At 46.6% G+C, this 22,038-nt stretch overlaps 1 protein-coding gene across 3 annotated transcripts in view; it reads left to right on the top strand.

The window, feature by feature from the left end:
* AMPD3 (adenosine monophosphate deaminase 3) overlaps positions 1–18,710 on the top strand; it is a 49,743-nt gene extending 31,033 nt beyond the window's left edge. For all 3 annotated transcript variants that reach the window (XM_056116118.1, XM_056116117.1, XM_056116116.1), the window contains exons 6-15: positions 840–969; positions 6,702–6,896; positions 8,230–8,361; positions 8,929–9,092; positions 10,105–10,231; positions 10,964–11,127; positions 11,924–12,044; positions 13,628–13,801; positions 15,567–15,677; positions 16,827–18,710. In XM_056116118.1, coding sequence (XP_055972093.1) covers positions 840–969; positions 6,702–6,896; positions 8,230–8,361; positions 8,929–9,092; positions 10,105–10,231; positions 10,964–11,127; positions 11,924–12,044; positions 13,628–13,801; positions 15,567–15,677; positions 16,827–17,003 — 1,495 coding nt within the window. In that variant the 3' untranslated portion in view covers positions 17,004–18,710. The remainder of the gene's footprint in view (positions 1–839; positions 970–6,701; positions 6,897–8,229; positions 8,362–8,928; positions 9,093–10,104; positions 10,232–10,963; positions 11,128–11,923; positions 12,045–13,627; positions 13,802–15,566; positions 15,678–16,826) is intronic.
* Positions 18,711–22,038: the final 3,328 nt, after the last annotated feature.

The raw sequence follows: 22,038 nt of genomic DNA, 5'->3' as shown, positions 1-22,038 counted from the left end.
AGCAAACCTGGGGAAGGATGAGGCTCTGGCTGTGTGAGCTGGAACCTCTCTTTGACATCTCTGTGCTGCTGAACCACTCCTGCTTGACTCTGAGGCTCAGTTAAGTTCTGAAGTTGGTGTGTTCAGGGGCACAGCTGCTCTTTATAAAAGTTGGGGTGAGCAGATGCTGAGGGAGCTGCTATTCATGGGGTCTGGGTGGCTGAGGGTTCTGTGTGAGAACAGGGAGTAGATAGTCTTCTACCAGGCATCATCATGGGCTGATGGGTGCTTGGCTTCCCTGGAGATTTCCTTATAAACAAATACCCCTGAGTTTCTACTTTGCCCACAAAGCACAGCATCTAGTCTTGAAGCTTGGGAACAGGGTTAGGGTAGGGTATATATACCCTTGGCATGCAAAGGTGGGGAGGGCGTGCCTTCAAAGTTGGATTGTATTGCTGATCCTGCTAGGGGACTCAGGGTGGCTGAGGATAGATGCAGGGAAGTAAGAAGAGATGAAGAAGGGGAGACTGGCCTCCTCTACACGCCGCAGTGGACCCTTCACAGGCCTGACCCAACCCGAGGCAGCTGACTTCCTCTGTCTGGCCCAGAGGAGGCTCAGGGTCAGTTTCTTAAGCACCGGAACCTATAAGTGCAAAAACTGGTCAGAGATCTCAGCTCCCTCTTGCCCCTTCTCCACTCTGCTCACTTTCCTGAGCATGCAGGGGCAGTCACACAGCTCAGCCAAGTCTGTGGGAAGCTCGAGGGTTCCCCTCACCCCCAACGACCCTGGAGGTCTCCAAGCTGGAGTGCTGGATGCAACATCTCCTCAAATGTGCTTTCTCCCCCTTCCCAACCTGCAGGAAAACATATTGTCACCGGCGACTAAACTTTCTGGAATCCAAGTTCAGCCTTCATGAGATGTTAAATGAAATGTCCGAGTTTAAAGAGTTGAAGAGTAACCCCCACCGAGACTTCTATAATGTGAGAAAGGTGCGTTAGGGGTGTCAGTGGTCAGAAAACCCCCTTCTAGACCTACATACCCTCCCCTTTGTCCCCTGCCTCTAAAACACACACACACACACACACACACACACACACACACACACACACAACTGACCCAGCCTAGGGCTAGTTCCCTGTGTGACCCGGCCTGGCAGGGGAGTGCCATGTGCCTATGTGGAAGGAAGCCTGGCAGGTTGGCCTTCTGTGTCAGGTGGGCCCCAAGTCAGCTACCTGATCTCCAAACAGAAACCTTTGTCCATGCCAGGAGCCTGCTGGAATGTGCTTCCTTTCTTGGCAAACAGGGCGTGGCCTGGTGTGGGGGCCTTAGAAGTAGGCCAGGTGAATTTTCAGGTAGGTGCTCTATTGCATTTGTCCTGGAGAGGAACAGTCCCCTCTGGATTTGAATGCACAGAAGGTTTTGCTTCTTCCAAGGTCAGGCGTGTCTAAGGAACCTGCTCAGCCCTCAGTGCGCAGTTCTCCCCTGGGTGGGTACACAGCCTTGGCCTGGGCTTGGTGGTCCACAGTCAAGCTGTGGTCATAGCCTTCAGCTTTTGGTTGTTCTTCCCTTTAGTAAATACGCAGCCGCAGCCGAGCACAGGAATTCATGCTCAGTATGGGGAATTGAATTTTGTTGTTGTTGTTGTTGTTTGTTTGTTTGTTTGTTTTGGGACTATACCTGGCTGTGCTCAGGGCTTACTCCTGGCTCTCTGCACTTAGGGATCACTTCTGTTGGGTTTGGGGAAATACACATAGTGCAGGGATCAAGCCTGGATTGGCCGTGTGCAAGGCAAGTGCCTTACCCGCTTTTCTATTGCACTGCCTCCTCAGCACAGTTTGATGTTGAATAAGAGTCACTTCCTGTCTACAGAAGTGCCTTATTTATTTCTATCATGTGGTTAGTGTGATAGCTGGTGGCTTTGGGGAAGAGGCTTGAACTGAGCCCATGTAAAGAGTGGGAGTGAGCTAGTCAGGGGGAAGGGTGAAGAAAGGAGACTGCTAGCACCCCCCCCCCCATCCCCCTCGCACCTGCAAAGGGGCCCAGCATGTCACACCAGCGGAAGGAGTGTGGCAAGAGGAAGGAGATCGTGAGGAGTTCGGAACCTCAGCTGTCGGGGAGAATTTGGTGGGTGGGGGGAGAGGAGCCTGCTGAGGTGTGTGAGGTTCTGGGCAGGCAGAACCTGGGTTTCTCAGTGGAGGCAGGGGAGACAGACTGGGATATAGCAGTGAGCTGGGAGAAGGTGGGCACTCAGCTCTGCTGAAGAAGGAAGGGCTACACTCCAGCCTGGTCACTGTGGCCTTGAGATTAGCACCACCCCGACAGAGCCTTCTGTTTCAGATGCAGAACCCTGACAACTCTGTCCCCCACAACCAACACTGGGGTCTGCTTTGCTAAGGGAGAAGTGGGGGCTCCTCTGGGAAAGGAGGCACCCAGCTCAGGATACCCAGACCAGTTGACTGGGAGCTCCAGCAATGCTAGGGGAAGACCCCTCCACACAACCCCCATTAGCATCAGGGGCTCTGACATGTGTGGGATACACAGCTTTGGGAGTGAGAGCTTGAATTCATTTCTTGGGTGGATGCAGAAGTGCCTTGGGGAGATCCAGGCAGGCAAAAGGATGTATGTTAGAAACCACTGCCTAAGCAGCCCGACCTTGGGTATCCAACAGGTGGCCATTCACACCGTAGCCCCTCCATCTCCATTCCATGTACCCAGCTCGAGTCTACATAGTGGAGCAAGGAAATGCTGGCATTCCCATGTGACCCCATCCTTGCTTGTGGGAACACCCAGCCTGACCCAACTGAGCACTGCCTCCGATCCAGCCTGTATCTATGGCAGGACCTCAGCAGGGTAGCTGTACCATGAATTAGATGCTCTCTGGCCACTCTGTGGGAGATGGGTAGTGGGGTGCTATGATTATATTCCAGGGTTCCCTGAAAGTCTCTGTGTGTCTATGCCCTCTGAGAAGTGGCCATGACCCTGTTCGGTGCCCCTCGGGCTGTTCTCAGCCTTCACATTTGGTCCATGAACACAGACCAAGTCAGCTGTGAGTCAGCCTATGTCTGCCCCTCCCTGCCTCCTGGCTGCTAGCAGCTTTGTCTGACTCTTAGGGCCTGTCCCATGGGAGCAGAGCTGGCTTTCTAGAATTCATGGTGGTCTGGAAGAAGGGTCTCCATACTTCCAGGTGGCTATCACTGGGGCCAGTCCAGGCCTAAGTTTGAAGGCAAGACCTGGGTATGGTCCAGGGTCTATGTGGGTGGTACTTGTGAAACTGAGACATCACTAAGGGCCTTGGGTGTTTTCACCCCGAGGCCCATTGGTCAGGACTGGGTAACAGACAAGTTGTTTACTGCTCCAAACTAAGAATGGAGGGGGCTATCTGTGTTTGTAGTATGGAAGCTGGGTCAGATCAAATTTTTTCTGCTTTGATTTGAGTGTCACATTAGGGAAAGCAAGTAAGTTTTATCTTCTGGGCCAAATTGGATCAGGTTACCCTGGGGCTTGGTGAAAGTGCTGTCATTGATGATTGATGTCTGCTGAGGATATGAAAGTTGCCAGTGCTGGCTTGGAGACCAGCAATTGGCCAGGCTTGCTTGGAAACTCTACTGCTTGTCTGAACCTGGATTTTTGGTAAAAATAAGAATGTAGCTCAACCCTCTGATGAATTGTGAAACCTGACATCTAATCATTGTTGTTTACACTTATTCCTGAAACCATCTTCTTGGAGATTGTGAAGTGTGCTTTGGATGCTTTCTGTGTTATCCAAATTGATTTTGTGACTCTGGGGGTAAGGACAGGCTGCACCCCTGTGGTGTATTATTGGTATGTGAGAGAAAGCAAGCAGCAAGCCAGAATGTGCTGAGTCATGCTGAGTAGCTGAGCCAAGCCTAGTAATAGTAAGTCAGTCTGACTTTCTCCTGTGTACACACAAGTGCCCAGCCCAGTCCAGCCCTGAGTTGTTGAGCCATTACACTGTGCTTTAGGTGATTTTCAGTTTTAGGTTCACTGAATTATTTCATATTTTAAATGTCTTTTGTTCTATCTCTGGTAGCAGAGGTAGGATGGACGGCACCAAGGATCCCAGTGAATGAGTGATGTAGCCAACAGCATGGGCTGGCTGGTATGACATTCACAGAGATTTACAGACCAAATGACTGGTTTGCCATTGTCTTGGAGATGCCTAGCTAGCCATAGACAGGGCTCAGTGCCTCTGACCTTAGCATAGTGACCAGTTGGCACAGTGGTCACTTCTGAATGTAGTCTGATGACTGGTGGCACCAGGCCTGGAGGCTGTCACTCTTTTTCCTGGGGATTTTCCTTAGTTCTTTTAGGCTCATGGAAGGGGAGTCTGGTACCCACTATGACTTCAGGTCATGCATCCTCTTAGTTAGGGCCCTGCCTCTGCAGGGTGACTGAGGGGTGGGTGACACACTCAAGCAAATGGAAATCCCATGACTGGAGCAGAGTAAAAATGAGAGTGGGAACTAATAATTATGTTATGTTATGTTATGTAACAATAATAATTTTAATAGGCCCTAATCTTCAGATTAGTGTTAGTAACAGAATAAACTTGCCCTTAAAGAAATCCATTCTAACTTCTGTGTATGGAGAATGAATGAACCAGAGCAAAGGAAACAGTGGTAAGAGCAGCCTGGAAGCCAGTGTGAGGTTGGGAGGGAGCCTTCAGGTTTGGACTCAGTATGACAGCGAGACTGGGCAACACTATGAGCATCTGAACTCCAAAGGTAGATGGACTGTTTTAAATGGGGTGTTTGATGTAGCTGTTGGAAAGGGGGAGGGTTGATGATGCTTCCCACATTTCCACGTGAACCAAGGGGGTGCAGATTTTCTCTTTCCTGACACGTGGAAAGCCTGGAGACTATCTGGTTTGGGCATCCTCTCCGGAGATGGAGATAATGCTTTTGAATAGATTACATTTGAGCTGCAGTTATGTACACAATTATGGAGCCTTGGAGTTTGTTTTTGTTTTGTTTTGCTTTGTTTTGTTTTGTTTGGTGGTACCAAGGATCAAACATTAAAAGCATTCACTGGCCTGAGTAATGAAGCTATGGGCTGTTGATTTAAGTCAAGAGTTGTTGGTATGCTGAAGGCAGATAACAGCACAGATAGTTAGATTGCCTTTGGAGAGAGGACATAAGTGACAGGACAAGAGGTGCCAGTTCAAACCTGCAGAAATTCCAGTTAGTGAGAGGACTGGTAGTGACAAGTCACTGAGGAGACCAAAAGGAAAGGCCAGAGAGGCAAGAGGGAAAAATAGCTATTTGGTGTTGTTGGTGAGGAAACATTTCCCTCTTACCTTCCTCCACCTTTCTTTCAGCCAAAGAAGGGTTGAAAAAGCCTCAGACTAACAGGTTGTGGATATTCTGCACCAGCATGAAAGATCTCAAAGACAGAGGCACTGTGGAGAGCATATGCCATCTGGGACTGGGGAGAAGGGAGTCAGGACTTCAAAGGCTCTGAAGGCAATTAACAGGGAATGAGACCAAATGTTTGCTAAACAAATATGGCTGGATGGGGGGTGGAGGGGGTATCAGGAATCTGAATATCAAGCTTTGTTTGCCACATTATTCTTAGTCTGTGGTCTACCCTATTTAGCTTGTCTTCACTGAAATTAAGTCAGTGGTAGCATACATCGTGGAACAGGATGAAAGGCAAGGGTAAGGGGATAAAAATCTCTCCTGAGGTTTTAGTCCCTTGATTGCCTTTAGCTTAAAGTTATCTACATGCCAAATAATTTAAAACTAAAGGCATGTGTTTATAAGGTCATGTATTCTGTTCCTCCTTTGTATTAGAGAGATATAGTTGTGATAAATCATCCCAACAAGGAGCGGTGAGATTTGACAGAACTCCCTCCGCTACCTTTCAAGGGAGAGCAGGGAAGGCTGAGCCCGGGATCATTTCTGCTCTTTAGGATTTGTTCTAAAATGTTTGGCCTGGTTCCTACATCCTGAATCCCTATATTGGTTTAGGGTCCACAAAACTGCTGCTTCCCAAGTCTGGATTCTGGGGCGTTTGTGTGTCATGTAAATGGCTAAGAAAATGTGTGTTGGGGGATGCCTACTGGGGATACTCCAGGGAGTTCCAAGAGAGGTCACTGGGAAGAGTGATCTTTCATGCAAAATTTAGAGGGTCCTCAGAGCAGTGTGAAGATGGCGTTGGCATGGAAACTTTTGAACAACCTACTCCATCTGTTCACTTGTTCATTCATTCATCCATTCATTCAACTAATATTTGGTACCAGGCTTGGAGGTAGGAGCTGGGACTTTAGGTGTGTCAGATGTGGGCTCTAACCTTGAGGAGATCCCAGTCTAGGGAAGGAGTACAGGGGTCAGGATATACACAATAAAGGAGAGCCTGCACTTGGTTCCCATTTGGGTTGTGTGTTGGAATGACTTCCTAGCAGAGGGGACTAGGAAATATCCAGGAGGAGGAGATTGGAAGGAGGCAGGAAGGCACCATGGGCTGAGGCAATACTTGCGCAAGGGGATGGGTGGGACGGCATGGTGCTTGGTCAGTAGAATGGAGGAGGTGGCAAGGCTAGAGTTGAGACCCGAAGTTGAGACCTGGCTTTATCTTGAAGTCCTGGGGCCAGAAGGGAATTCAACCCACATTTGGGCAGTTCTTCTGCTATTTCGTTTTATGGGAGGGTTGAGTGAGGGACAGTGCACGGCTCACAGGTCCAGTTGGCTCCGTGCTGCAGGTGGACACACACATCCACGCAGCTGCATGCATGAACCAGAAGCATCTGCTGCGCTTCATCAAGCACACGTACCAGACGGAGCCAGACAGGACGGTGGCGGAGAAGTGTGGCCGGAAGATCACCTTGCGCCAGGTGTTTGATAGCCTGCACATGGACCCTTATGACCTCACCGTGGACTCACTGGACGTCCATGCGGTGAGTGAGTTCCTGCCTCAGTACCTCAGCAGAAGGCACCTCAAGCAATTCTGACTCGGGCTGGGGGTGGTGGGGCATGACACCCCTGGAGACCAGTCATATCTGTAGCTGCAGAAGTGCTGCTGTGTCGGTCACTCTTTCTCTTCTAGTTGTGGAGTTGGAGGTAATTTGGTCTCAAGAACTAACTGGGCCGGGAACAGTCATGGGGCTGGGTGAGAGGGTGTATCACTTGGAGCCAGGTAGGTCTGAGTTCAAATTCCACATTAGTGTGAGGTGCCTTGTAGCAACTCACTTCTGTTTTTATGTCCTTGCTGTAAAGTGGGGAATACCATGTGTGTTCTTGACATTCTAAAGACATTACCATACCGAATGATAGTGAAGCTGTTGTCAAAAACAATATTTCACACAAAATGTTAAATAATGACTAGATAGCCCAGCAGTTCTGCCCTAGGTGGAACTGAAAGTTGGGACTAAGCAGAGCTGCACTCCTAAATACATTCAACATCTTTCACTATGACCAAAAGGTGAAAGTGATCCACATCTATCAGCAGATGAGTTGAATGCATGAGCTACATGTCGTGTTTTCAGTACTAAAATACCAAAAATTTCAGTGCTAAAATTTTCAGGCATACTTATAGGGTAAATTTTGGTGCTTAAAAATTAAAATTCTGGGGTCTTCGCCGTGCAACTTGGGGGCAAAAAAATTTTAATTCTGGTATATGTTACAAAATGGATGAGTCTTTAAAACTATACTAATAAACCAGAGAGCCAGGCACTGAAGGAAAATGTTGAATGATTCTCCTAATATTAGAATAGGCAGATTTAGAGAGACAGAAAGGTGATCAGGATGAGAAATATAGCCAGTGGTCATTTAATGATTACAGTTTATTTTACTAGATGAAAAGTGCTCTGGAGGTGATGATAGTTGGGCAACATCATGAATGTGCTCATGCCATGAACCATGTGCTTAGATATGTCTCAGGTGGTAAATGTTGCATTTTGTCTATTTTTACAACAGGGAAATATTTGTTACACCACTAAGCAAAAAAAAAAAGTGAGTTTTGAAGGTGCCATATGAAGTTCAAACAGTGACAGGAAGCAGGTTGTGACTGATTGTTCAGTTGATTGATGTTGGGCTCTCTCAGCTACAATGCTCCTAAGGGCTCTACAGGCCCTGTGTGTGGGCCTCCCAAAGGGACCCCAGGGCTGCACAGTGTGGGACCATGGTCCTGACCCTTGGACTTACATGCACATCTGGTGCTGTGGTGAAGACTGGAGAGGGGACATGCCCATGACCACAGAACAGTGAGGGTTGGGGGTTCTCTCTTTCCAGGGCCGACAAACATTCCACCGCTTTGACAAGTTCAACTCCAAATACAACCCTGTGGGGGCCAGTGAGCTGCGTGACCTGTACTTGAAAACAGAAAACTACCTGGGAGGAGAGTACTTCGCTCGGATGGTCAAGGTGAGTGGGCCCTCAACCTCCTCGGTCTGCCTCCAAGACTGGGAAGCGTTGTTGTTGTTGGTGGTGGTGGTGGTAAGAGTGCCTGTCCGGCACTCTCCCCTCCTCTTCCCTGAATCCCTGAATTCCCCTTCCAGCTTAGGCAAGGGTCTGAGTACCCTGGTCTTGACCATCAGGCCTGAGCATGTGAGGCTGATATTGGCCACCTTTGCTCACCCACTTGTCCACATAGAGTCTGAACATGACTGGATGCAGGTCAGCTTTGCCCAGAGATCCTTTTGCTGCCCAGCCTGGTTCTGCTGAGCTGTGCAGTGTAGACCTCAGCCCTGCCTCCTAGGGAAAGGAGATTTTTCCGAGACTGAGGGCTCCAGACAGTGGAGGGAAACATCGGTCTTCCCAGGCTGGAACAGGGACAGAGGGAGGTGCAGGATCCAGTGGGTGGTGGTGGTGGTGGTGGTTGGTGGTGGATACAGGGTAGGGGCAGGAGTAGGGTTGGGGGTGGAGTTGGGGGTTCTTTCCAGCAGCTGGAATGCTATTATTGGGCTGACCTGAGCTCCTCTCGGTGTCAAGGAGGTGGCCAGGGAGCTGGAGGAGAGCAAGTACCAGTACTCAGAGCCCCGTCTGTCCATCTATGGCCGCAGTCCTGAGGAGTGGCCCAACCTGGCGCGCTGGTTCATCCAACACAAGGTTTACTCCCCCAACATGCGCTGGATCATCCAGGTGCCACGGATCTAGTAAGTGAGGGGGGCCTCTCCAGTTCCCCTTAGTGGGTGCTGGCCCCGCCCCTAGGTGCAGGGGGGATACTTTTGTGCCTTCTATAGTCTTCTCCTCCCCTGGGATTTTCCACAGCCAGGGATTCTTCAGCAAAGAGGTCTTGGAGACAAAGCCCTGTTCTTTGAAGAATGAGTGCAGAGGTTGGGGGCACTACTGCCTGTCTTATTCTTACTGGGGATGGAGGATGGCCTTTTGGGTGAACCCCAGAATATAGGTGACCTGGTGGTGGCCTGTATCTGGTGCTTCCCAGTATGGCTCAGGACCTCATTCTTTGATTGGTCGGTGGACAGGCACATTGTTTCATGGTGGTTTTTAATAGCTGGCCTGCAGGTCTAAGATGAGATAGCATTGGTTTGCTGCAGTGGTGTTTTTTTTTTATTGAGGTGGGGAGGGCACATCCAGTGGTGCTCAGGGCTTACTCCTGACTCTGTGCTCAGGAATCACTCCTGGCAGGACACAGGGACCATATTTGGTTCTGAGCATCAAACTGTTCTTCTGCAACGCACGGCAAGCACCTTATCTGCTGTACAATCTCTTCAGTGCAATGGGTTTAAACCACTAGTATACATGCCCATGTGTAGTTGGATGCTAGTCTACAAGCATGAAAATGGTTTAAAAGCACCAAATGGAACTAAGATAACCAAAAGCATTTGGTTGCTGGAACTTTATTATCATTATTTTTTAATTGAATCTCCATTGAGATAGAGCATTACAAAACTGTTCATGATTGGGTTTCAATCATACAATGTTCCAACACTCATCCCTCTACCAGTGTAATTTCCCAGCACCGGTGTCCCCAGTTTCCCTCCCACACCTCCAAGTCACCCCTTACCCCCACTGCCTCTATGGCAGGCATCTCTCTTCTCTCTCTTTCTCTCTCTCCCTTTAGGCGTTATGGTTTGCAATACAGATGCTGAAAGCTTATCACAGTTCTGGGGTCTCCCTTAATTAGCAAATTTTTACTTCCTCCAGTGACATATTTAGGTCAAAGAAATTGCTGCCAAGCTTTGGGAAGATGCTGGAGAACATCTTCCTGCCCCTCTTTGAGGCCACTATCAACCCCCAAGATCACCGAGAGCTTCATCTGTTCCTCAAATATGTAAGCACAAGGGTGGGGATTCCGTAGGCAGTGGGGGCACTGAGGTGGGAAACGGAAGGAGGCGGGGTTTGGTCAGGTCAGGCTTCCCTTTCAGACCCTGGCCCCTGGCCCCAGGCATGGACATACATCAGCCCAGGAAGCTGAGTACCCTTTCCATATTGTCATGCCACACCCTTGGGGTTCTGGAGACCACCAGGGCCCTGCCCATTGCTGGGTGCGGTGGTGCATGTGGTGATGAGGGTCGAACTTGGGGCCTGGCACATACTGTGCATGAGCTCTGCCACTCCAACCACATCGCTGCCCCCTTGATGTATTTGTAAACTAATGGGCTGCCCAGAGGGGCTTCACTGGGTGCCAGATGAGGGGTAGCAGCATGCATAATGGGGACATCCTGAGGCATCTCTGCCCCACTCAGGGCTGCTCCTAGGGAGGAGCTGGGAGCAGAGGGGCTCCTGTTCTTGAACGAGGCTCAGCACCCCCTGGCCAGCCCACTCCGAGTGTTGAATGCATTTGCGCATGTGTGGTCAGACTCCAGGCAGGGCTGGACCGGTGGCGGGTCCATGCGCAGGGCCTGCTTGTGCCGTCTCACAGCAATTGCCGCTGCACTGCCCTGGCTGGGGCCACAGAGGGATGGGTCCGCGGGGATGGCTGGCGGGCCTGGATTTCATGCCTTTGGCAGCTCATCTGCTGTGGGTTGATACGGGACAACCCCTCCCCCCAATTTCCGCCCAGGTCACGGGGTTTGATAGTGTGGATGATGAGTCCAAGCACAGCGACCACATGTTCTCCGACAAGAGCCCCAACCCAGACATCTGGACCAGTGAGCAGAACCCACCCTACAGCTACTACCTGTACTACATGTACGCCAACATCATGGTGCTCAACAACCTCCGCAGGTGGGTGGATCCGTCCACAGTGCCTGCCCGCCAGCGCCCACGTGTCTCTGTCCACGCCCCAAAGGGCACCGTCACTTGCAGATGTGGCTCCTTCCCGACCCCTTCGCTGTGCTCTCTAGTGCCTGAGTTCACTTGACAAATCCCTCTCCACAGTCTGTGACAGGCACAGGGGACGGAGCCCCCATGGCCCAGGCCCTCCTAGAGACCCGGCGCAGTGGTCGCACAGGCTGGGCACACCCGGGAAACGGAGGCTGTGCCCTGCCCTGCGCATCTGCAACCTTCCCGCATCCCTACTCGGTGTGCAGGTCCCAGCGTGTGAGTCTGTGGGTTCCAACTGGGACTAGGATAGGAAGACGACCTGTGGCTGGGGGATGACTGTCCCAACGAATTCATGGTTACTGGGGCTCTAGGGCTGGCTCTGCAGCCCACTTGCCTAGCGGCTGCCGTGCTCTGGTTGTACACCAGGGGTTCCTTGTTTTTATAACAGAGAGCCGGGCGCGGTGATTTCTGAAGGACCATAGGTCTGGGCTGTAAGGTGGGGACAGTGTTGGGGGCAGGGCAGGAAGTGTCCCTACTGTGCCCCCACCCTGCACCCAGGGGGTGGTATCAGGAGGAATCCTGGGCCCGAACCTCTGCATTTTGGGATTTGGGTGGGGTCATTTCCAGGGTGCTCCGAGTCCACGGTGCTGACAGCCGTGCTGACAGTCCTTTGGGACCGGCCCTGAGCTAGGGGTGTAGTTGCTGCCCTGGGGCTCCGACTCAGGAATCTTCCTGATGAGTCCTACTTCTCCTGCAGGGAGCGAGGCCTGAGCACATTCCTGTTCCGGCCACACTGCGGAGAGGCGGGCTCCATCACCCACCTGGTGTCTGCTTTCCTCACTGCTGACAACATTTCCCACGGGCTGCTCCTCAAGAAGGTAACCAGGCCCACTGCAGGCAACCTGCCCTGCCGTGGGTCTCAGCCCTGGGCCCCCTGGCGGGGAGCGGGACCCCCTACTCCTCCAGAGGTGACAGCCACCTATTCCACTCCCTGGTGTCTGAGACCAGTGATGCTAAAGGTCATTCATTTTTGTTTTAGATTTATTCTGAAAGGATATCATCAGACATAATTTGATTTTAAAGTAGACCGCTCATTACTATTTTTTTAACACATGTCATTATTAGCTTTTTAGTATTTCCAATTCCCATCTTTTCCTCCAGAATATATTTTTCCCTATTGGGGTGGGAAAGAGTTGGGCCACACCTGGTGGTATTCAGGGGTTACTCCTGGCTCTGCACACAGTAATTACTCCTGGCGGTGAATGCAGAATCATATGGGATGCCCAGGATCAAACCCTCATCGACTGCGTGCAGGCAAATGTCCTACCTGTTGTATTATCACTCTGGCCCAACCCGAATATATTCTTAATTTACTTATCATAATGATCACAGAATTCATTTCTGCTTTGTCCCTAACATTGACCAACATGCTTTTTGTGGGAGGAGGGCAGCTCCCAAGCTGTGCTCAGGAGACTCTGGAAGTCCCAAACAGTGATTCTGTCAGTCGGGTCTGCCGTTCAATGCACCGGCTGGAGGATGCAATGCTGCTCAGGCCCTGCAGTGCTGGGGACGGGGGCTTGGTGGGGGGGGGGGCTCCAGGGCTGCACCCCATGAGGCTCTGAGGGCCATGTGGTACTGGGAATGGAGCCTGGTTCTGTTATATGCCAGGCATGTATGCCTAATTGCTTTACTATCTGCCCGCCCCTAAGGCGCATTTTCCTGGGCTGGTCTGACCTAAGCTGGTTCAGTGCCCAGGTGTGGGATGGAGTCCAGCCAGCTCTCCCAGGAGCAAACAGTGCAGCTGTGAGCTGTGCCTGAGTATTCACTGGGCTGGATCATTTCCAGAACCATGTTTGCTCAGTTTGCTCCCTGCCAGGTCTTACAACGGCCTAATTAGGGGCCCCATTTCTTCTAATTCTCCTTTTTAAAAAATTAATTCACCGTGAATGACATTATTCACAATTAAGTTTCAGGAATACAATGTTTCAACAGCAGTCTTTAACAATAGGGACCCCATTTCTGTAGCTGGTTATGTCTGCCCCTTCTCAGTTCTGAGGAGCTAGAGTATCTCAGCCTAACTGTGGGCAGTTTAAGCAAGACCACAAAAGGGGGTACCTTGTAGCCTGGCCTGGTGGGGTTGGGACTGGGTCACACAGCCTGGCTGCTTTGCCCTGTGGTCTGGAGTGCAGAGAAAGCCCTGGCAAGGTTGAGCAGGACAGCCCCAGGGAAGGATGGGCATGGGAGGGAGGGGTTTGGTGAGCAGAGAGGTGAGAGAATTGGGGGGAATTCAGGGGTCCTGGCTTTGGGGATCCCCACCTTGGTCAGAGGTTTGTCCAGACCCTGCCCAGGTCTCTGATTTCCTCTGATAGATGCGTCTACTCTTGCTCCCTCTCCCTCTGCCCTCTGCCCCCTCCCGAGCCCCCTCCATGCTGCTCACATGAATTTGGTGGCTGTTTTGCAGAGTCCGGTGTTGCAGTATCTCTATTACCTTGCCCAGATCCCCATTGCCATGTCTCCTCTGAGCAACAACAGCCTGTTTCTCGAATATTCCAAAAACCCTCTGCGGGAGTTCTTGCACAAGGGGCTGCATGTTTCGCTGTCCACTGATGATCCCATGCAGTTCCACTACACGAAGGTGAGATGGCCCCACAGCACCCCATGACCGCTCCGCATCTTGCTCCTCTCTGTCACTGGGCACAATTGTCCCTATGCCAACCTCTCACCGTGAGGGTGCATTAAGAAAAAAAACTGAGACTAATGGAGTGTCTGCAGAGAGCATATATTCAAATGCTAGCTACCGTTTGATACTGTTGTTATACTTTGGATCTCTGGGGTGGGAAGAAGCAGGGAAGGGTGATGTCATGCATGAGGACCAGTCATTGTGGTCCCCAGTGCATTTTGATGGTGTGGAGTCTAGCTATTGATTTGCACACTTAGAAGAGCTGGTCCTCTGCAGCAGGTTCTCCAGGCTCTGGGTATAAAGACCCTTCTATACTCTTAATAACTGAGACTCTCATAGAGTGTTGACTTATGTGGATCTATTCTTTATTAAAGTTAGTAACTGAGGAATTTTAAGACACTTACTTAATTTGGGCTGGAGCGATAGCACAGCGGGTAGGGCGTTCGCCTTACAAGCGGCCAACATGGCTGACCCGAGTTCGATTCCTCCACCCCTCTCGGAGAGCCCGGCAAGCTACCGAGAGTATTCGATATGCCAGACACAGTAACAACAAAGTCTCCAATGGAGACATTACTGGGCCCGCTCGAGCAAATCGACGATCAACGGGAGGGTCTTTACTTTACTTAATTTACAAATAATATTAATGTTGACTTAAGCAGCAATTCTTAGGAAAAATTACTTCCCAAAGAAAAAGTGCTGAGAATGGCATTACTTTTTAAATTTTTGTTTTGTTTTTGGGCCTATCCAATTGTGCTCAGGGATTACTTTCAGTTTTGTGCTCAGAGATCACTCCTGGTAGGTTTGGGGAACCATATGTGGTGCCAGAGATTGAATCCAGATCAGCTCTGAGCAAGGCAAGCACTTTACCTGCTGTAAATCTCTCCAGAATAACATTATTTTAGATTTTTGCAAATATCTTTAATGTCTGGCTTGCTAGAAGACAACTGGATCTTGTATCTGCTTCTGCAATCTACTGGAATGCTTTTTCTGTTTGTTTGGTTTTGTTTTGGGGTCATGCCCAGTGGTGCTCAAGGTCCTGGCTTTGTGCTCAAGAGTCACTCCTGGTGGTGCTTGGAGGACCATATGCAGTGCAGAGGATTGAACCTGTGTTGGTCATGAGCAAGGCAAAAGTTTTCACTCTCAGGCCCCTGAAATAAATTTTTGTTTAAATTTTACTTTATTCTAGTATGGAAAGAAAATCTTGTCTTCTATCCTAAAAATACATAATGGAAAAGGAAGGGACTTTCACAGGTCTTGGGAAGCCCCGGGCATCTTTGGACCACATTTTGAGAACCACTGCACTAGGGACTCTGAGGTGGTGAAAAGGTAATGAAAGAGCTCATGACTAATGTCAGACATTTCTCATGCCAGGAGATACACCAAAAGTACCATCCAAACCCAATCCTTTAGGGATGACACTTAGGATAACCTCTCCATCTTCTTTATTGCGCCATCTCTGTTCTTCATGCTTTATTCAGATCTTTTATTGTGGGACGATTTTATGAAAGCGGTGCATCAGCAAATGCAAGGCTGAAGATCAGGCACTGCAAGTGGGCACCAGGCAGATTGTCCTAGGAAGCAAGGACGGCATCTCCATTGAGGGCACTGGGTCATAGGAGTCAAATCTTCTACCTATGCCTGATGCTTCTTCCTCTTGGGAGTATGTGAAGCAGAGGAATGGATATTCTGCCATCTGATGCATTTGCTTGGGTTGGGGTAGGAAGCGCTTATGGAAGAATACGCAATTGCAGCTCAGGTGTGGAAGCTGAGCACCTGCGACCTGTGTGAAATCGCCAGGAACAGCGTGCTCCAGAGTGGCCTCTCACACCAGGTAAGGATGTGCTGGTGGTACCCCTTGTCCCTCCGGTTCCTCAAACACCTGTACCATGAATGCCTTCTGTGAGTCAGTCACTTCTTAGGCCCTGAGCTCATCAGAGAAAGCAGGGTCTGTGTCAGTGACGTATCTTCAGTGAGAATCTTGGGAGACACCTTCATTTCCATGTCTGCTCTGTCATCTTCTTAGGCCTTTACTCAACTGTCATCTCTCCCCTCATCATCCATTCTAAAATAACCACACACTTCGTATCACTCTCCATTCCTTATATTTATTTTTTCTTCATAATAATTATTACTAATTACATTGTAATATATAGTTATGTCTTTGTGTCTGTTTCTTCTTTCCTTCTAGAATGTAACCTTCTTTAGCACAAAGGCTGTTTTGTTTGCAGTATATCTTTAGGGCCTGGGATAGTAGTCTCTGACACATAGTAATTCTTGAATAGATAACTAGTACTTAGATCAAACAAAGCGTTCTAAGGATAGAAACTAGGCATCAGGATTTTTTTTATGGCTTCAGGTATTTCTAATGAGGAGCTGGGGCTAGGAAACACTCCTCAGAGATGGTCAACCATCAGTACATGGACCAGTGATGATCGACAGGGGTAGACCATGGATCAGTATGCAAGTCAGGTACTGGTCCACATGTGTAAAAAGATTGAATGCTGCTCTAGATGGTACACTAGGTTTTTGTGTACCTTCCCTGGGTGATGTCACTAGTACAGGAAGAGGCAGTTCTTTTTGGTTGTTGACACAGAAGAGTTAAAGGCTAAACACTGAATTGTATGGGTTCCTTGGACTGACACTCCCCAGGAATGCCTGTTTGCCTTTGTCAGCTGTCAGGAAGATCTTTGTAGAATCTTGATGCCTTCTCCTTGCTTTCTCCACTGACAGAAACCTCTTGCAGCTCCCTGTCTATAAGGAAGAATGTAAGAAAAGGATGGAATGAGCACGGTGGTTAGGGCAACAGCCGTGAGGAGACAGAGACTAGTGAAACTGAGCAATGGGTCTATGGGAAAAGATGTCCTGATGGAGGACCTGCTTTAGATTGACTTGTCTGATTTGCGGTGGCTAATGTTGAACTAATATATGAGTAAAATAAGGGAATATAAGGTTTATTATTTGTATCTCTTTTGATCCACAGGAAAAGCAAAAATTTCTGGGACAAAATTATTATAAAGAAGGACCTGAAGGAAATGATATTCGAAAGACAAATGTTGCTCAGATCCGGATGGCATTCCGCTATGAGACCCTATGCAATGAGCTCAGCTTCCTGTCTGACGCCATGAAATCAGATGAGATTACAGACCTTAACGTATAGGTCTGGCATTAGACATGTATTTTAACTTCTTCATTTAACTTCAAGTCTGTTATGATTAAGTGGTCAAATTAGGACTTTCCTTCATGAAGAGGATGCTTTTAAAGAACTTTCAAACTAGAGATTTTGGTTGCACTATTCACTTTAAGGTCTAACATGTCCTCTTCTGTCAATATTTCTGAGTAAGAAGATGACTCCTCCTTAGAGATCTGGGAGTGGGACACTTATCTGTCCCACTCATCCCTAATTTTCCAAATATTTCTCTTGAAACTGCTAGGGCTTGCATTTGGGGGCTTAGATTTTGGAGGTGGCATGGTCTCATGCCCACTGACACGAAGTCTGTGTGGTTCTGCCATCAGCCTCTAAAGGCCCTGCAGGCTGGTTGGTAGTTGTTCATTTCAGCCTCTTGCTGGCTGGCTGCCTTAAAAATCTATTTCAAACCTCCCTTTCATAAAGGAGCTACTCTTGAGTGAATTGAAATAGAAAATTTCCTTCTTGACAATTTATGTTTTTAATGAATTTTATGAACTATTTTATTTAGCTCTCCTCCCGATTTAGGAAATCAAATGTGGACATGAAAACAATCTCTCCTACATTTTGGTTTCCTCATCTGGAAAGTGAAGGTTTAGATCAGAAGCATGCATTTCAAACGATGGCTATGGGTCTTACTCCTGGAGCCACTTCAGGGTCAGGAAGGAGGGTGAAGTGAGGGTCTGAGTACTGTCTTTATTTCAAAGTGACTCTGTTTTTAACGGGTTTATAATGGGGGTGTTGACAAATTTTCACCTGAACCCAGGATTTTGCAAAGTATATGGCTATATGAACTTTACTCCCCTTGTTTCTAAAATTTTTATAGTTGTAGGCCAGTTATTTTCCTTATGAAGAGTTAAGATTCAGAGATGTGAAATTTGCCTAAGGTCACACAGCACATGGAATTTTAAGTGTAGGACTAGAATTAGGTTTTTCTACTAATCCAGTCCTCTCCTTACACTATTCCATTAGGCCTAACAGTTAGTTTTTTTTTTTTATACCACTGTGACCCTGTGAATTTTTTTTTTAAAGGAGAAATTCCTTTTTAATCTAATATATAGACTTCCTTAGTCTATAAAGTGTAGGAACCACTTCCTCAGACAGGGTCCAAGGGGCAAATAAGAAAGCATTTCTAAAGACCAATTTGACTTTACACTTCAACAAAGTACTTCATCTGTGTTACTAGTGCCTGGTTCATAGTGGGTGCTCAATAAACATATATAAACTAAATAAATTTCTTTTTTGGCAACTTTTTAAGGATATGTGTTCTGAATATTCAACAAATTGCTCAAGTATCTTCCTATTTCTGTGGGCAAATTCAGGAAGTCCTGAATCATTATCAAGTAGAACCTGATTTTTGCCTGAGAAAATGCTTCATTGATTTGAGATTCTCTTGTCCTGTGACTTTATACCTGTCTCCTCCATTGTCATGTGAGCACATGGAATTTTAAGTGTAGTCTTTTTATTAGACAAACATAATATGTAATCTTGCATACTTATTATGAAATTGAATGAAAACTACCATTTATCTTAGGCATCATTTTTGAAGTCTCCATTTGTATACATCTGCCCTAATTAAGTATTGTACAGTTTTTCATTGCCATTTTATCTGTGTCAAATATGTGTTTTTAATTATGAAATAAAATCCTTTAGGACCATGGCTCAGTAATTTAAAACTATTTCAAGTTACAACTATTTCAAGCAAAATGTTTTAAGTTTTTTACTTTCATTGGGTATTATGAATGGTTATCATTAACTACTAGATTATCTTTAGATTCAGACATGAATCTATTCACTGAGAAACTAAACATTTTCTCTTTTGGTTTTTTAATTTTGTTGAATCACCATGAGATAGTTACAAGCTTTCAATGATCAAATACCCATCCCTCCACCAGTGCATATTCCCCACCACCAATATCCCGGGTATAACCCCCTCTTTCCCACCCTTCCCCTGCCTCCATGGCAGACATGAGTCCCCATAACCTCTCTCTATCTTTGGGCATTATGGTTTGCAATACAGACCCTGAGAGGCCATCATGAGAAACTAAACATTTTCAAGCTGAAGCTTATCAGATCATAAAGTAAACCTTTGTTTTTCACTCACTTTTGCTGTTATAGATCATAAGCAACTTCATATATTTCCTTTCCCCTAGATATTACTTAAGTCTATTCAGACAACTGTATCACTGTATCACTGTCATCCCATTGTTCATCGATTTACTTGAGTAGGCACCAGTAGCATCTCCGTTCATCCCAGCCCTGAAATTTTAGCAGCCTCTCCTTACTCGTCTTTCCCAACACTGCTATATTGGAGGCTCTTTCAGGGTCAGGGGAATGAGACCTGTTATTGTTACTGTTTTTGGCATATCGAATACGCCACAGGTAGCTTGCCTGGCTCTGCTCTGCATTCAGTCAACATTTGTACGATTTTTACCTGTTCTTCAGGCCTTTCAGTATCTTTTATATAGCACTTTACACTTTTATAATATCATTGTACCTAACTGGCCTTTTAGGGATTGAATTCCTACATTCTTTTACTTGTATATGGCACCAAATGCAACTGTATACTGGTTCATGTTTCTAAAAGAACATTATTTTAAGGCATATTACCCTTTACTTGCTCTAGAAGTTCACATTCTATGTCAACTCAGATTATATTATTGAAATTTGGTTAAAACATTTTTCATTTTTCATTTCTCATCCTGTTATTCGTTGATTGCCTCGAGCAGGCCCCAGTAACGTCTCTTTCATCCTAGCCCTGAGATTATATTCAAGGCTCTTTAGGAGAATGAGACCCATCATTGTTACTGGTATTTGGCATATTTGGTACGCCACAGGGAGTTTGCCAGACTCTGCCCTGTGGGCAGGCTACATTCGATAGCCTGCAAGTTTGTCCAAAGTAGGAATGAGATAATAAGATGTCATAAAAAGATGTCCTGACAAGATGTCGCGCGGCTGGAACCCGCGTGGCTTTGTCCCTCTGCCAGTACCTTCATGTGTGCGGAGAGTGGTCTCAGCATGGTGGTGGCTGGTCCTGGAGGTCTTCGGCTGCCGGAGCCCTGGTCGGGGCGGGGAGGAAAGCTCAACCCGCTCCCCTCCAAGGGGCCCTGGCGAGGAACAGCCAGGTTAAAACTTAGCCTCACAAAAACAAGTTACTGTCCCTGAGTTGGTACTAACCAAGATTTATCATAAGCCTCTACTTTTATTTTATTAAACATTTCACTTTAATTTTTTTAGGGGGACATCCCTGATGATGCTCAAGGTTTACTCCTATTCTGCAACTCAGGCAGGCTTGAGGACAAGGTGGAATGTCAGGGATAGTATCAGGGTCAACCATGTGAATGCAAGTACCTTACCCACTGTACTATCTTTTCAGCCCATCTACTTTTAATGTTAGATTAAAGCAAAGTAGAAAGCATATATTTTTCTCTATTTGTATTGAAATGCTACATTGGTGAAAAACTATTCCTCTTTTTCTAAAGATAATATGTAAGTAAAGTAAAGGCCCTCCCGTTGATCATCGATTTGCTCGAGCTGGCCCAGTAACGTCTCCATTGGAGACTTTGTTGTTACTGTGTCTGGCATATCGAATACTCTCGGTAGCTTGCCGGGCTAATATAAATATTGTATACCTGAATAGGTATAACTAACTGCAATAAAAGATACTAGTTAGGTAAACACAGATATTTAGATATTTTTATTCCTTCAAATTCTAAATAAATATTTTATTTGAAAGACAGAGGATGCAGGGATTAAAGATTATACATAGCTACAAAGATTATCAACATCTCTGAGAATTTTATGCCCTTGAGAAAATTAAACATCCTCTCTATATAAAGGTAAAGGTAAAGGTAAAGGCCCTCCCGTTGATCGTCGATTTGCTCGAGCGGGCCCAGTAACGTCTCCATTGGAGACTTTGTTGTTACTGTGTCTGGCATATCCAATACTCTCGGTAGCTTGCCGGGCTCTCCGAGAGGGGCGGAGGAATCGAACTTGGGTCGGCCATGTTGGCCGCTTGTAAGGCGAACGCCCTACCCGCTGTGCTATCGCTCCAGCACCCTCTCTATATATGTGTCAGTAAATTTAATTATAAACTGTCAATCATTCTTATAAATGGCATTCTTCTTTTCAGTCCTAAGATACTGAGATTATTCTGTAATTACACTGTCTTGGGAATTATCTTACAAGATAAACATAAAAATTACCCTATAGTGGAATCTGAGTAAAAAGACAAAGGAACAGATAAAAATATTTTGTGAATTGTTTATATTATAATGTCTTCTTGTTGCTCATTATAAATATGGGTTATTAGTTGTTTTACCTAATCTCCAAGTAGTTTTCTTATTATTAAATAGACAAAGTTTAACTAAAAAAAGCCTTTAATATTTTTTGGACTGACTTTCAATGAATCCAATTTCCCAATGTTAAAAATCATTGTGATTTTTAAGCAACCTTAGTACTTTAAACATATATTTGGTATAGGGAAATCAAGTCTAATTTGAAAATGGTTTTAAAACATAGCAAAGAAACATTACAATATCAAGAGTAAAATATAAAATAGTCCTCTAAGGAATATAATACACATTTAGTTTTATGAATGTGAAACTACATAAGAAAAAATCTTCAAGTAGTTAAAATTTACTTGCTAAAGATTATTTATTGCACATTAATCAGTTTGTCCCATGAATAAACAGATGCTATTATTCTCAATTTTTAAATACAATACATAGTCAAATCCATTTTCTCAGACTAAAGTTCTACAGCATAATACAAGTAAACCCGTTGTTATTAAGTTAGAATAGGGAAGACTTTATAACTTATGAAACAAATTCCTTAGAGCTCATGATCATTTCACAAATCCTAGAAGGCACACATTATATTTTCTATCATATTAAGCGCATTTAAATACTTCATATTTTAAAAAGTCAAAGCTGTACAGGATACAAAAAGTATACATTAAACAAATTTGCAACTAGTACAATTAGTACATCAGAACCTACCTAACATT

This window comes from Sorex fumeus, unplaced genomic scaffold, assembly GCF_029834395.1.
Source record: "Sorex fumeus unplaced genomic scaffold, SorFum_2.1 ptg000030l, whole genome shotgun sequence".
Lineage (NCBI taxonomy): Eukaryota > Metazoa > Chordata > Mammalia > Eulipotyphla > Soricidae > Sorex > Sorex fumeus.
This window is presented reverse-complemented; position numbering and strand designations above follow the sequence as displayed.